Below are 14,549 nucleotides of genomic sequence, written 5' to 3'. Positions count from 1 at the left end.
TTACTTTCTGTTTCTGCTGTTTCGTGTGATGTACTATATGTTTAGATATTAGTAAGGAAATTGTGAGAATTCACACGTCTTGTGCTATTTGTGCATCTGTATATCTCAGACTGTGGAAAGCGAGGAAAAATAAATTGTTAGAAGTCTCAAGTGAGTCAAAGTGCAGACAAGGCTGCAGCCAGTATTTATCAGCACCAAGCAAATATAATGAAAAAATGGCATAGTGTGCTAAACAGTATTAAGTCTCAGTTGCTCTAAGTGGATATTGATTTGAAGCCTTATGACATCCAATGTTTGCCTCTATTATCTTGAGGGTTGAAATAGATTTCCATGGATCAGCCAGTCACCAAGGGGTCACATATTGATTTATTCATCAGCTCAGTTCTGACTTGGGGACAGGATTGACCATAGGGCCATTGTAAATTCAGTGGAAAAATAAGCCAGACTTAATGTATATGTATTCTTTTGCTCTAGTTATTTTGCGGCAGCTACGGTTGTTTTTTCTTTTCTTCTTGTGTGCCTAAGGGTTTAATACAAATTGTCAAGATGGTTAGAAAACAGTCTCATTACACAACAACAGTATGTTTTAAATATTTTTAACAGTTTGTAAAAGCTGCTTAAAACCTCCAGGAAACATACAGCTTCAGTAGTGTTCACAATATCATAAGCACGCACAGTATGCAGTTAAAAGCAATGCAGCACAAAATGACTGCAAGAAAAACTGCCTTTATGAAACTTTAATTGGAATATATTATATCAAAGTGGTGTTTGAAGTGCAGGCATAATAATCCATAGTGTGGGTTATTGTAACTCTGGTGTCAGCCAGGAAGATAGAAAATCTAAATGCAAGTGTTAAAAAAATCTTCTATTCATATCATGTCCAAATATACTAGAAAATTTGATTTATTTGTATTTATTTTCCATGTAAACCACATCAGAATTTCTTTTCTCTTTTTCACTCTAATAACAAAAATCCAAAGTGAGTACACCCCCTCATATCCGGTCGTTAAGTGATGACGTGACGAATCCTACTTCCGGTCCTAAAGTAGTCTGCGTTTAATATGGCTTTTGTGTTGTTAACATGTTTAATGTTTTGTATTTTCTTCTATTTAATCTCAAAAAGCTCCTAAAACAGTCAGTGATCACTGCTGACCTCCCTCGGCTTTTATTACCGCTAATCATTTATTTAAGCTCAGTTTTTAAAACCTTAGGATGTAACTACAGCCCAGCCCATGCAGCAGTATATGAATGACTAACCTTGTATTATGGATGGATTATCTCAGTTGTTCTCCTGGCTGAAGTTTGGTCCATTTACAGCATCCTGCCATGCGATTACATTTGTTCCTGACCACCGAGAATACTCACGTTAACTTTTATCGAGTGGAAAAAAAGTTAGCTTGTTTATATTATGCTAACATAGCTGTGTCGCTAGCGGTCACGTAGCACATCATTATATACCAGCTAGCCAAACTTCAGTAACCCTACAAACGTCACTGCTGTTTAGTTTTCTGTCTTCATTTATGTTGGAAGTGATAACAGAGCTGTACGTTTTAATTTGTTTCCAAAACCCCGCAGTCAGGACATGCTATATTGTATTTAGATAGAAGCTAGTGAGCTAACTTTCTGCTAACTTCTAACTCGTTAAATGTCATAAATTCCGTTTTCATGGATGCCTGGATGTTAAACTCAATTGTTACACCTGGTAGAGCAGAGCGCTGATCATTTTATTAAAGATGAAAGACTTTAGACAGTTTTTCAACTCTCAGTAATGCCATAGTGATCGTTTGATATATGGACCTGCAGCAGAGTTTAGGCCCAGACACGGCTAGTGACGTCAGACTTAACAACCGGATTGTACTGACCAAAATGTCCCTCAGACATAATTTTCATCTAAGAGCAGTTGCTGGATTTCCTCCCAGCCCAGTTTTTGTGTTCAGTGCTTAGTAAGGAAAGTTTAGGGGACTTGGTTGTACAATAAGAAGGTAAAAGGGAGTTCAATATTGTCTGTTTTGACTCTTAAGTGCCTGTTGTCTGTTGAGATTTACCTTTTGTCATGTTTTTGCTGGAGAAAGGCTATGGCTGCCCAAGTAAGTTGTCATGCTGAGTGAAAGGAAGTGGTGCAGTGTGAGTAACTTGTGTGAGCTATAGCACTGATTGCAGTGGTCGCATCTTAAACATCAACAGCGGGCCTGTGTTCTCAGCTAGCAGGGACCCACACTGCTGTCTTTGTCCTGCTCCCAGTCCCACCGGGATAGATCACACTTGCTCCAAACACATGCACATCTATTCAAATACATAGCATAAAAACTTTAATGCCATGGGAGGTGGGTCTTTGAAACTAGTTTCATTTTCAACGCGATTCATTTCTAGCATTAAAATAGTGCTGATGACACAGTGCATAAAAGTTCATCATATCAGGCAGTTGAATCTTAAAACAACAGCAGGAAGAACCTTTCATTTTCTTTCTTGTGTTGTCTAGACTTGTCTGTTTCTTCTTGCTTCACCCAAACGACAAAACTGTAGAGATGGTGTGGGCATGCCGGGAATTCTCACAGAAACATTAGAGTCATTCCTCTCGTCATGTTTCATTGCTGGTCAAATGTGGGGGGTGGATAGAGCTTTGATTTTTGTTGTTGTTTTTTCCCCTCTAAGACCCTGTCTCTGCATAAGAAAACTAAAATCTTGTCAACCCATAGGTTCCTAGGTTAAGAAGAGAGGAAAAAATGAGCTAATGGATCTGTTTTTGAGGCTTAATCTGCAAATTAGCCCTCAGGAAATCTCTGTAGCTTGGAGCTAATGACTGCTAATAAGCCATACTATTACTGCAACCCAACTCAACTCTTTGGGCAGTAGCAGGTGGTGGTGCTGCTGTGTGCATTTGAACCATCACATTCTCCCTGCCGAGACAAATGTGGCTCTAATAGACTTAAAGGCTGTACATACAATGACTGTCCCTCAAGGGAGTCTGTGTTAGTGAGGTGAAGTTCTGCAGAGATAATTAGTGTTTCCCCTTCATGCTTTGGGGATTACTGTCTGTGTGGTTAATTTAACACCTACAAGTATCCAAACATTAAACCACCTGTTGGCACACAGAGAGCGGATAGGTTTCCCTTAGGATAATAGAGGTAATTGCATTTCATTCCAATATGACATAAAGCAGCTACCAGCTCATCTGCAAAAAAGGGTAGATACCCAATTACAGGCAAACTCATTTAGGTTTTAACTGAGTAGAAATCACAAACCAAATGGGTCCCTATACATGACATGGTTTTTTCTTAATCTCTGTCTGCTCTTTAACAGTTAAATTAATGAAACTCACTGGGTGGCCTGGAGCAACCACACGCACAAATGGATTGTTTTTGATGTCTTACATAACCCGGTGGAATTGATGCATTCTCTCCATTTCTGCGATTATAAGTTCTTCTCTCTGTGGCGACCTGGGACTTGATTGAAGTTTTTTTCTTTTTGTGCTGATGTAATGTGTGAAGGGAATACATCCAAAAAGTACCACAGTCATTTGGGATCATTTCCCTTTAACACAAATGTATTAATGACAGCCCACCCCATCCCCAAATCTGGAAATTCAGTCAGTCTCCGAAGGGCTTGTTAGATGATGGTGTGTTGATGTCTCAACATTTTGGCTGGTCGTGCAGCTCTCGATATTTGTAATCTGGTTCGTTGTGCTACTTCTGCTGCTGCTGGGTTGTAGACATGAGTGTACGATTCAGTTTTTACTACCATTTTGAAGAAATGTTGGTACAGAAGCTCAAAGATTCACAGATTATATACAGGGAGATGTACGGGTCAGGCCTCAGCTTCATCCAGCTGCAGCTGGACCCCAGTTAATCCTGTGGGCTTCCTGGCACCTTGTACTATCTCTGTGTTGGTTCTGCCAGTCACATGGTAACCCATCAGTAATCAGACAATTTCCTGAGTCTTGCTGGGAGATTTACAAATTCCCTGCTGCTTTTCCTAGTACTACACATCTTCATGCTAATAAGCCCTACTTCAGCAACACTCGTGCAAGCAAGATGAGCTATGCATGTATGCACACTAACATTCTTCATCTTTTATATTGTGTGTATGTTTGTGTGTGTTTTTAACATACTCATGTGAGAGTAAGCTAAACACTAAAGCTGACTGATCTTGTTCAAATGAAACTGGACATTGGGCACTGGCAGTCCTGTTTCCCCTTCTGTGTTGTTTTTCTCCTCATTTTCTGCCATGAGTCAGACACAACCACAACTGTCGTGCACATTGCCCAGTTGCTAGGCAGTGGACAGTATTTATTTTCCCCCTATTTTCCACTTTTCCTCGTCTGCTGCTTTTCCACCAGCAGTGTGATCCCTTGCTGCATTTTCTTCATATAATTAAAGTATATGCATCAATTTGTTTGTCATTTCATGTCCTTGCGTATACTGAAAATATATTTTTTTAAAGAAGGGGCTAAGTCTAGCATGTGGGGCAGTTGGATTGTCTGACATTTTGTGTATTCAGTCACAAGTTATAGGTAACTGTGGAGGGACTCTATTCAGCACTGACTCATGAAATGTTTCCTAGCACTAGTATTGAAATGGCATGTGGGAATGACTTGTCTCTGTGTTTATGGATCTGCAGTCTTCTGGACTTGTGTAGTTCAAAATGAGACATGGTGATCAAAGTATGCTGTGTGAAAATAACAGGATTGGTAGTATCAGTGCAATTATCACAGAAAGTATTTGTATTATACGATATCAAAAGCTTCTAGTTATTTGTTAATCAAAGCAGCAGTGGCATCAAGGTATGTGCCAGACATCATTACTCATTTCTGTTAGCAGTTTTAGCTTCACAGGTCAAACTCCAAAGTGCTTGTTTACTACTTTCAGAAGAATCTGTGTGTAGGTGTGGTAAGAGAAAGGCTAGCTATCTCAGCTCTGGTCAGTCAGATTTATAAACTCTGTGTTTTTTCCCAAGAGGGCCCTGTTATTGCTATATAGTTAAAATAACTACTAGGGATGGGTATCGTTTAGGTTTATCCGATACTGGTGCCAAACCGGTACTTTTGAAACTGTGCCAGTGCTTAAACGGTGCTCAAACCGGTGCTTAAAGAATGGAGAACACAAAATTGGTCCAAAAACCTCTCATGTTCAGCTGTTTCTTTTGTAAAAAGATAACAATGTTAGCCTTTTCTGCAGCTATGGGGCATATATGGTATCACTCTTGGCTGGAAACAGTGCTTAATCAATGGAAAAAACACAAACTTTGTCCAAAAACCTCTCATGTTTTGCTGTTTTCCACTTTTTCTTTGGTCATTTTAGCCTTTTAGGCCAGGGTGAAGGGAGTATCTGCCATCAAACAAGAAGACAGCCGCATGTAACTACGACAGTGTTTGCTAGTTCACCTTACATGCATTAATGTAATAACGCGGTTAGCCTACTCAACGTAAATTACACACGAACAACATTAAGCTACTCCCGCAGAGAAGAACGGCTGCTGCTGCATCATCATCCTCATCATTTCTGCTACACTGGCAGGGCTAGGGGCCAGGACTCTCCTCTTCGGGTTTTTGGGGGATGTTGCTAACTCCAGGTCCAATAACAGGCAACCCACCCGCAGTAGATGTGCCCGGTGTGAGGTCTCGCAGCAAGCTATCAAATACGGCGCATTTCTCGGCTTTTAAAAAAAACGCTCTGCGTCGCCAGGTCTTTCATCAGATTCGAGGTGTTACCTCCTTTGCACTGTATCAAAGTATCAGCTTAAAGCACTTGTTGCAGGCTGCTGAGTTTGCATATTTTGCTGTGAAGTACAGCCAGACTTTTGAACGCTTCGCCTTGGGCATTTTTAATCTGTAGCTCTGCTCTAAAAGAACGTACGTACCTGGACCCGCCTACTATCCTCAGAAACGTAAAATGATTGGCTAGAAGTGTATCACAGCTCAGGAAAAAAAAAAAAGCACTGGAAAAAAAGCACCGAAATAAAGCACCAAAATGTGCGCTGCTTTTCGGTCTGGTTACTACCGTTTATGTTAGAACTGGTGCGATACCGGTACCCATCCCTATTAACTACTAGGGCTGGGCGATATGGCCTAAAATACATATCGCGGTATAATTTGAAGCACGTGCGGTAACGATATATATCGCGATATATTCTTTTCTTCTGTATAAGTGTTTTCCACACTATTTAAGTGGGCACACTTAAAATCCTTTAATTTTCTCAAAAATCGAGATTGTGCCTTATGTATGAATTCTGGTTGTGCTTAAGGACCTCGAACCGATTTTGGCGTGCAGAAATCTGTTAAAAAATGTTTTAGTACAACTTTGGTAAGCTGCACAGCTTGATGGATTGTCAGAGCATTACGGCTGCCGCAGTGAGGAGCTTCGCGGAGTAATCTGGGTCCAAAACTCCAAAAGAACACAGAGTTAAAAACAGTCTAAATTCTTTCATCTTTAATAAAATCATCAGCGTTGCTGCTTTACCAGGTGTAACAATTAAGTTTAACATCCATGAAAACAGAATTTATTAAATTTAACAGAGTTAGAAGTTAACAGGAGTTAGCTCGCTAGTTTCCACCTAAACATTTCATACCATGTTCTGACTGAGAGATTTTTGAAACCAATTAAAACGTACAGCTCTGCTATCACTTCCAACATAAATGAAGACAGAAAACTAAACAGCAGTGCCGTTTGTAGGGTTACTGAAGTTGGACTACCTGGTATATAATGTTGTGCTACGTGATTGCTAGCGACACAGCTATGTTAGCATAACATTAGCACAGTGGAGCTGGAGGATGAACGCCAACTTTTTTTCCACTCGATAAAAGTTAACGTGAGGGATTCTGGTGGTTATAGACAAATGCAATCACATAGCAGGATGCTATACACGGGCCAAACTTCAGTCAGGAGAACAACTGAGATTATTCATCCACAATACGAGGTTAGTTATTAATATACTGCAACAACATGGGAATAGAACAGCTGTGAGAGAATTCAACATTAATGAATCAATGTTACGGAAGTGGAGGAAGCGCAGTTTTTGGCTTTCCCCATATTTCAAAAGTGCTTCATCTCTTTGCTATGACTGTCGGCTGGCATAATTTGCAGATGATAATGGTTGTAGCCGCTGCGATGCTTTCAACCAAAACAGGCGCAGCTTGATGACATCATCAACATACGCTATCGCGATAGAGCGGTATAGTCAAAATCTCTATTGTCTATCGTATATCGTTTATATCGCCCAATCGCCCAGCCCTATTAACTACTACTAAATACTACTGCTTCAGCTTATACAACATAAATAAAACAAGAAAAGTCTATGACAGCAAATATGATTTATTCAAGTGTAAGTATTTGATCTGAACTCTGAGAATAATAATCGATTAAAATGTTGTGAACACCCCACATTTTTATTTATTCTACCTGCATCATTGTTATTTGAAATACGGAATCAGTTTGTAATTTTTACTTTACACTCAAAGAGCCAGGGACAGTCCATCTTTCTTCCATTTCTTCATAATGTGCCGCAGAGACTGTGTTGCCTCATGAATACTCCATCATGGTGTGAATTGCAAGTTGCCTCATAACCATGAGGATAACGTAAATTTGAGAATGTCGCAATATCCTGCTGAACAACAGCACAATTTCACCTTTTGTCCACTCAGACATTGCTGTGGTTTTTGGTCATATATTTAATCATAGTACACACCGCACACAAAGCGACTTTAGTTAATCTAAATCGTTGGATGTTTGTGTAAGCTGTTTTTATTGAAAGGCGAACTGCATGTGATCTATTAGTGTCTTCACTTGTATACCATGGAGGAGTAGGAGCTGACAGCTGTCTGTGGAAAGTATCTTGGCCCATTCCTACCCTGGGGCTTGATTGTGCATGCTGCGTAGCAGTGTATTTTGAGGGTCATCCCATAAAGACTTTACCCCAGGCGAGTACGAGCAGAGAGTGCACTGACAGGCACCCCTGGGTGTACGTCTGCGTGTAGTGTTAGATTCCTTGTGGCAGATGAGCTCTCTCTGGTTGCCTCAGGCTGTTAGAATAAACATAGTAGAGGATAAGAAAAGCCTATATCCTATCAGTGCAAGACATTTCCATTAAAATGTTAACTACGATAAAAGTAGTTTCTTGAGAGTGGCTGTGATGTGTCTGCTGTGAAATTAACAGATCCCTGCATTGCCGTTTGAATTCAGACTGTAGAGCTGACTTATGCAGGGGATAAGACGAGGGTCCAGATGTGAGCCAGCCTTACTGGCTGCCTGTTTACATTTCTCAGCTAACAGGAGCATATTTTTAACCTCTGCCTGTTTTTGTTCTCTCTGCAGGTGCTGGGGAGTCGGGGAAGAGCACCATTGTGAAGCAGATGAAGTGAGTGACTGCTCATTGTTTTGCTTTTCCTCCCATCATGAATGCCAATTCAGTATATGTTTTAAGCATAAGTGATTGTATAAAATCACTTATGCTTAAGTATAAATGTGCCATTGGTGTTGTTTAACTATTTATTTTAAGTACATCTTGAGCCACCTGTTTTTCTTTTGTTTTGTGTGAACAAATTAGTGAGAGAGCTATAATCTTGGAAAAAAAACATCACATATTTCTTTTATGCATTTTAATAATGGAGCCTTTAATAATGGCTTAAGGCTCCATTATTAAAAGATAAATAAGACAAATTGTTGCTTTGTGCCACTATAAAACAGTAATATTTGGTGTGTGTGGTTCAATAACAATAAAAGTACATTTAAAGCAGAAATTATAAGGAACTGTATACTGTAGCTAATATACACAGAATATTTATATATTTATCACAAGTGTTAATTTTATTTGTCAAAAGTGATGATTTTATATTGTGCAGGCCAGATGGTTGCTTCATAACCTGAAACTGTCAGACAGACTGATAAGGATACAAGGATTTTTTTAGAGGTTTTGTAGAAATATTTACACCAGATGTAGTAATTGTATGAGAAGCTCGTCATACAAGCACTAATATGGTTTCTCCTGTGTATTTATAGGCTTTGATTACTCTGTACTCATAAATGAAACTGCTGGTCTCTCGCCTGATTCTCACTCTCATCAGTCTCTGAAACACTCTTTACTCGCTCTTACACTGATATCGAACATTTATTTCCGGTGCACGAAGGCATAAAATACGCATCAGGTCATACACATTGTGTAGATTTTCTTCACTTGCTGCAGCTTACTAAGCACTCATATAGTTCTTGAAAACCTGCTCACAGGCACATTAATATGCTTGATGTGGGTTGTTTTTTTTTCTTGTTTTTTTTCGATGCATCATTAGCATTAATCCCATAGTAACTAAAAAAGAGAGCGAAAGAGATTCAGCATTTTTGTCTTCCTTCGTCAGAGTACAAAATAAATTTAATATTTGGTGTGTGGAATTTTTCCATTACTAATAATGATGAAAAGAAGAATTTTTGTTGTAAAAAAGGTGTGAGACTCCCAGGGGGCCTGCAGCATTACTGAGGGGGTTTCTTTTAATCTAGTTTTGAAAATATTAAAGTACTATAAATAAATTCTACTGGTAAACATCCAGGTTGTGACAACTTGAGCTTGCCAAAAAATTTGACATTTCCAGGAAATGACAAAATGAGTGGATTACAATTTTTTTGAGTTCTCTAAAAAATTCCCTCCGGTCCACAGGGCATACAGGCCCATTATACCCACCGGTGTCCCCCTCATAGAAGTTGGGGCAGCCCAAAAGTGACGCCACATCCGCTGGTGAAAGTCAGAGAAAAAACTTAGGAAGAAAAAACAATAAACTTGTTCAAAGAATATTGTAGCAAGTAGCCACGCCCTCAGTGCCGCCACAGATGGTGATGAGGCTGTGGGGATGTCACTCTTTTGTACATGACACCACAGACCAATACAACAACCATTATAGGCCTTGAAACCAGCAGTCATAAAATGGTTAAATGAGGAAAAAAATCAACAAGATTGATATAGTTAAGAAAAACTAAACTAAATACTAAAACTACATGTGACAAAACACTTTAGTTAACAGAAATAAAAATAAAAACTGGTCTTTTGAAAAGAATTAAACTGAAAGTATTTTGTGAACTTGGGAAGTTAACTGATATAAAATAAACACAATGATGCTGCCTGATGAGGCACTGATGAGTGTGTCTACAACACTGAGTCTGCTGCATTCATGATGTTTTGTGTTTTTCCTGTAAAATGTGTTGACTTTTCCCAAATCTAGCCTTTGACACATGCCCTCCGTACAGTAATAAAAGAAAACAAAGTAATAGTTAAAAAGACTGAAACTAACACTTTAACTAATAAAAACTAAATTTAAACTAAGCATATTCCAACAATAAAAACTAAATTAAAATAAGAAAATCCACTCACTCTTCTAATACTCTTGGTGTTTATAACCTTTCCAGAAATCAAACATGTTGTTGCATTTTGATGGATGATGTGCGAGTACTTTCTGTGTTGACATATAAATAAAATCTTGAGGTTTTGCAGACATGTGACTGGTAACCACGTGACGTTAACTTGTCTGTAATTTTGGATGTGTGACAATTCGATGACTAAGCTCCCAGTCATATGCCCTAGAGAATGGTCAACCATCGCCACTCATAAGGGAAAACTGAGTATTCCCTGATTGGTTGAGAGTCAGTCATCTGACTGCCACTGGTTTTCAGGGAAAAATGTTTATTTCCCAATCAGCTGAGGGGGAAAAAAACACCTTGTGATTGCTTTGGTCACTAATACAGTCCCAATCAAAAGTTTTAAGACCAATTAAAAAATGGCAAAAAAAAACATATTTTGCTTGGTTGGACCTTACCAAGGTTCAAATCAGACCTTCATGTTGAAGGTCTGATTTGAAGAAATGGCAGTGAGCTCCCAGATCCAGCTGAGTCAGCAGTAGGAAAAATCTGCTTTTCACAGGAACTTGGTAACAGCAATAAGAGAATACGTAGTTTATTCCAAGAAGATATGGTCTCTCTCCCATATATAATATCTTACTGGAACCGATATGTTCCAGATATCAACTGGAAGACAGTCTGGATGATCCCCCATAAATATTTGATTGTAAATAAGGTGAAGGAAGTTTCATTTAAAATTCTACATAAATGTTATCCAGCCAGTCACTACATGGTAAAATTTAAAAGAGACATAAAGAATAATTGTACTTTCTGTGGGGATCACCCAGAAACGGTGACATCTTTTTTTGTACTGTTCTTCAAACAGAGATGTGGAAGGAATTTAGCAGGTTTGTTATTGTCCATATTTTAAGGGAGTTTTCTTTACGACGGGAAAATGTTTTATTCTGTTTCTTTAAGTTCCCCAAGAAGAATGATAAATGTTTTTTTTATAATAAATTTGTTAATACTTTAAATTTTTTATCCATAAATGTAAGTTTACTAATAAAACACCATATTTGTCATTTTCTTAAGGATGTGGAATTGTACATACAATCAATATCAGACTCCACCAACAAAAAGGCTCTCAAAACAATATATATGTGAAATTTTGCGTGTATTCATATAATTATTACTTTTTTCTTTTTACCCCTGGTTTTGTGTGTTCATGTTCTGTTCTTCTGTATACTTCATCTGTTCGTGTGTTGTAAACTCATTATTTGTTAAATAAAGTTCTTTAAATAAAAAAAAGAAAAAAAAAAGCAAAGAAATGGCAGTGAGACAAAACTTTTTTTTTTGAGCATGCAATTTATTGGAAACAACACTTAAACTGAAACAGACTGCTTTACAGCTGATCGAACGTTTAGGACCACACCTCCAAAAAAAACTGTAACACCAGTTGTCACCACACAGACGAGGGCCCTAAGTCATGAGGGATGCTCTCTGCAACATTTGGACATAGCCAGCTGGGTTTTGACGCCTCTGCACCTCCTGAAGCTCCATTGTTCCACCGAAGGAAAAAGCGGCCCCTTATGGCGCCCACTGTGGCGCCTAGAAATCATCTCAGGTGGGATCTGTTTGTCATGCCAGTAACGTTGGAAACCATAAGGACCATCAAGGTGAAATTTTTTTTTCTCATCAAAGAATAAAATTTTCTTCCACCTTTCAATGTCCCATGTTTGGTGCTCTCCTGCAAAGTCCAAACGGTCAGTTCTGTGGCATTCAAGGAGACGATGTCTTTGAAGAGGTTTGCTGTCTGATGCAGTCGGCACCAGTAAGGGTCAAGGATTTGACAGACACCCAATTGGATCCTCCAGCTCAGTGCTGGTGAAATTGTTTTGGGTCTTCCCCTTGAGATTTTTATTCCATAACCCTCAGGATCATTTAAGAAATTCCAAATGACTGTGTTACTACGTCCCACCTCAACAGCGATGGCGCGTTGCAAGAGACCCTGCTTATGCATTTCAACAACCCGACCACGTTCAAAAAAGAACAGTTTTTTGCCTTCGCCATCAGAACATCATGACAGTGTGACTACCTGACAGAAAATGACAATGAATCCACATTTTTGCACAGATTCGGTCTTTTAAAGGCATGTGGTCCTAAACGTTGATCAGCTGTGAAACAGTGTTGTTTTCAATAAATTGCACGCACAAAAAAAGTTTTGTCCCACTCCCATTTCTTCTTGCTGCATGTTGAAGCTCTACTTGGAACCTTGTTAAGATCCAACCATTGAAAATATGATTTTTTTTTTTTTTTTTTTTTTTTTGTGTGTGTGGCATTTTTCAAGTGGTCTTAAACTTTTGATCCGGACTGTATGTTTGTGGACTTGGTGGAAGTGATGAGCTCGTCTAGAAACCGCTGTAGTGAATATGAAAAGTATAACGCAAAGTTGACATAGAGATCGATTGCCTTCAAATTAAAAGTTACATACTTTAAAACATAGTTGCTGCAGAACAGCTTTTGCTGAACTACCGATCAGTTGGCAGTCAGTAGGAGGTTTTTGGTGTAGGACCTTCTTTGCAACTAATTTCACATAGCAAGAGCCAGAAAAGTTCAGGAATCACTTCCAACCAGCCGGGAACACATTTTTCCTTAGCAACTGGCAGTTGCTTCATGTCCATTATGGCGGAAAACTCCCAAGCAATGTGCGCCTGACATCACATGAGAAACCTCATGTGATGTTTGAACAGTTTTGTGCCAAATATCAAGTTCCTGATTGTTCTTAGTTGTAAAGAGTTTAATGACAAGTTTATTTTTGCCTTACAAGACTGTCACTTGTAAGGACGTAATTCTCTAAAATCATTTAGTGTGAGAGGAAGCCACCCATGCGCTTTCAGTAATTTTGGCTGCGCCTCACATTGCTTCACAGTGGGCTCTCTTGCATTTTAATGAGGTCCTATTCAGCACATCACACAACCACTGAACATCCTGGCTGAGGCAGGCTGGGGAAGATAGTTCTGTTTGGTTTCCAGCCCAGAGGCTTCTGTCTTTTCAAACAAATGCTTTTTCCCCCTCTCTACAGTTGTATCTATACAACTCAAAAAGCAAGTAAATATTTGCTCTAGTCTCTTGTAACTGAATGATATAAAACACCTGAACGTTCCCAGTAGCTCAGACCAGCAGCATCACATGCAAATCTGTGTGTGTGTTTGTTGTTGTTGTTGTTGTTGTTTTTTTAAATTAATCTCATGAAATATACATTTCTATTGTTTTAACAGGTTCTTTTTTAGGTGTCTGCTACAGTACTTTTCATTATTTTATAGCAGCATTCAGCTTTGTGAATAATTGCTAAGTTTAGTTTTTTAACATAAATTATGTATGGGTTGTTGCTTTATCTGAATCACCATCCTTCCCTCTTTTCTCCAGGATTATTCACGAGGATGGATACTCAGAAGATGAGTGTAGGCAGTACAGAGCGGTCGTCTACAGCAACACAATCCAGTCCATTATGGCTATCATCAAAGCCATGGCCAACCTCAAGGTTGACTATGAGGAGTCTGCCAGAGCGGTATGTCTTTAAAATACAGAACTTTTCACCCAGTGCCATCCTCTCCCTGAGGGAGATATGAGTGAAATGATATTAGTGATGCAAAAATGTTAAGATTTTGCAGCTCTTTTCATAAGTCACCGGAAACTTCTGAGCTTTAGACTTTTAAACTTTGCTCAGTGCACCTGTTGTAATATAATTAATGTTAAATATACATTAAAATGCAGACAAAGGGTCGAAGTGCTCCAATGCTCCCACGTAATTTTAACTTTGCCATTCAAGGTTATACTAAACCTGCAGGATAGTATAGTGCAGTTAAGCTTTAGTGATATCATCTTGACTAATCACTACCAAAATTTTCCTCTCTGCCTTCTTCATAACCCTTCATATCTTGAGGATTTAAGGATTTGAGGCAGCAGAAATTATGCAGATCAAGAATTTCTCTTTAAGTGCTGTGTGATCTATTCTATTCATAAATGAACACTGGGCAGCAGATATTGAAGATGGAAGCCTGCAGTGTCAGAGTACCACCCATAAAAAGATCACAGAAATAAAGTCAGTCTTTACTCTAGAGAACATGAAACAAAATCATTTGTTCTACTGAGCTATAATTTCTCATGTGATTCTTGCCTCATATTCCACCCCATCTTAGATTCATGCAGGCTGTGAAACTTTGATTGTTTTGTAACTCG

The 14,549-nt window shown here is 38.8% G+C and overlaps 1 protein-coding gene across 1 annotated transcript in view; it reads left to right on the top strand.

Moving 5' to 3' along the window:
- The window catches only part of LOC101487808 (guanine nucleotide-binding protein G(i) subunit alpha-2), a 61,127-nt gene that overhangs the window by 37,642 nt on the left and 8,936 nt on the right, over nt 1–14,549 (top strand). Inside the window, exons 2-3 of the mRNA XM_004544844.3 lie at nt 8,307–8,349; nt 13,737–13,878. Of these exons, the coding sequence (XP_004544901.1) occupies nt 8,307–8,349; nt 13,737–13,878 (185 nt within the window). The remainder of the gene's footprint in view (nt 1–8,306; nt 8,350–13,736; nt 13,879–14,549) is intronic.

The sequence above is a fragment of the Maylandia zebra genome, linkage group LG5 (genome assembly GCF_041146795.1).
Source record: "Maylandia zebra isolate NMK-2024a linkage group LG5, Mzebra_GT3a, whole genome shotgun sequence".
NCBI lineage: Eukaryota > Metazoa > Chordata > Actinopteri > Cichliformes > Cichlidae > Maylandia > Maylandia zebra.
Note: the sequence above shows the minus strand (reverse complement) of the source record. Positions and strands in the feature narration are given on the sequence as shown.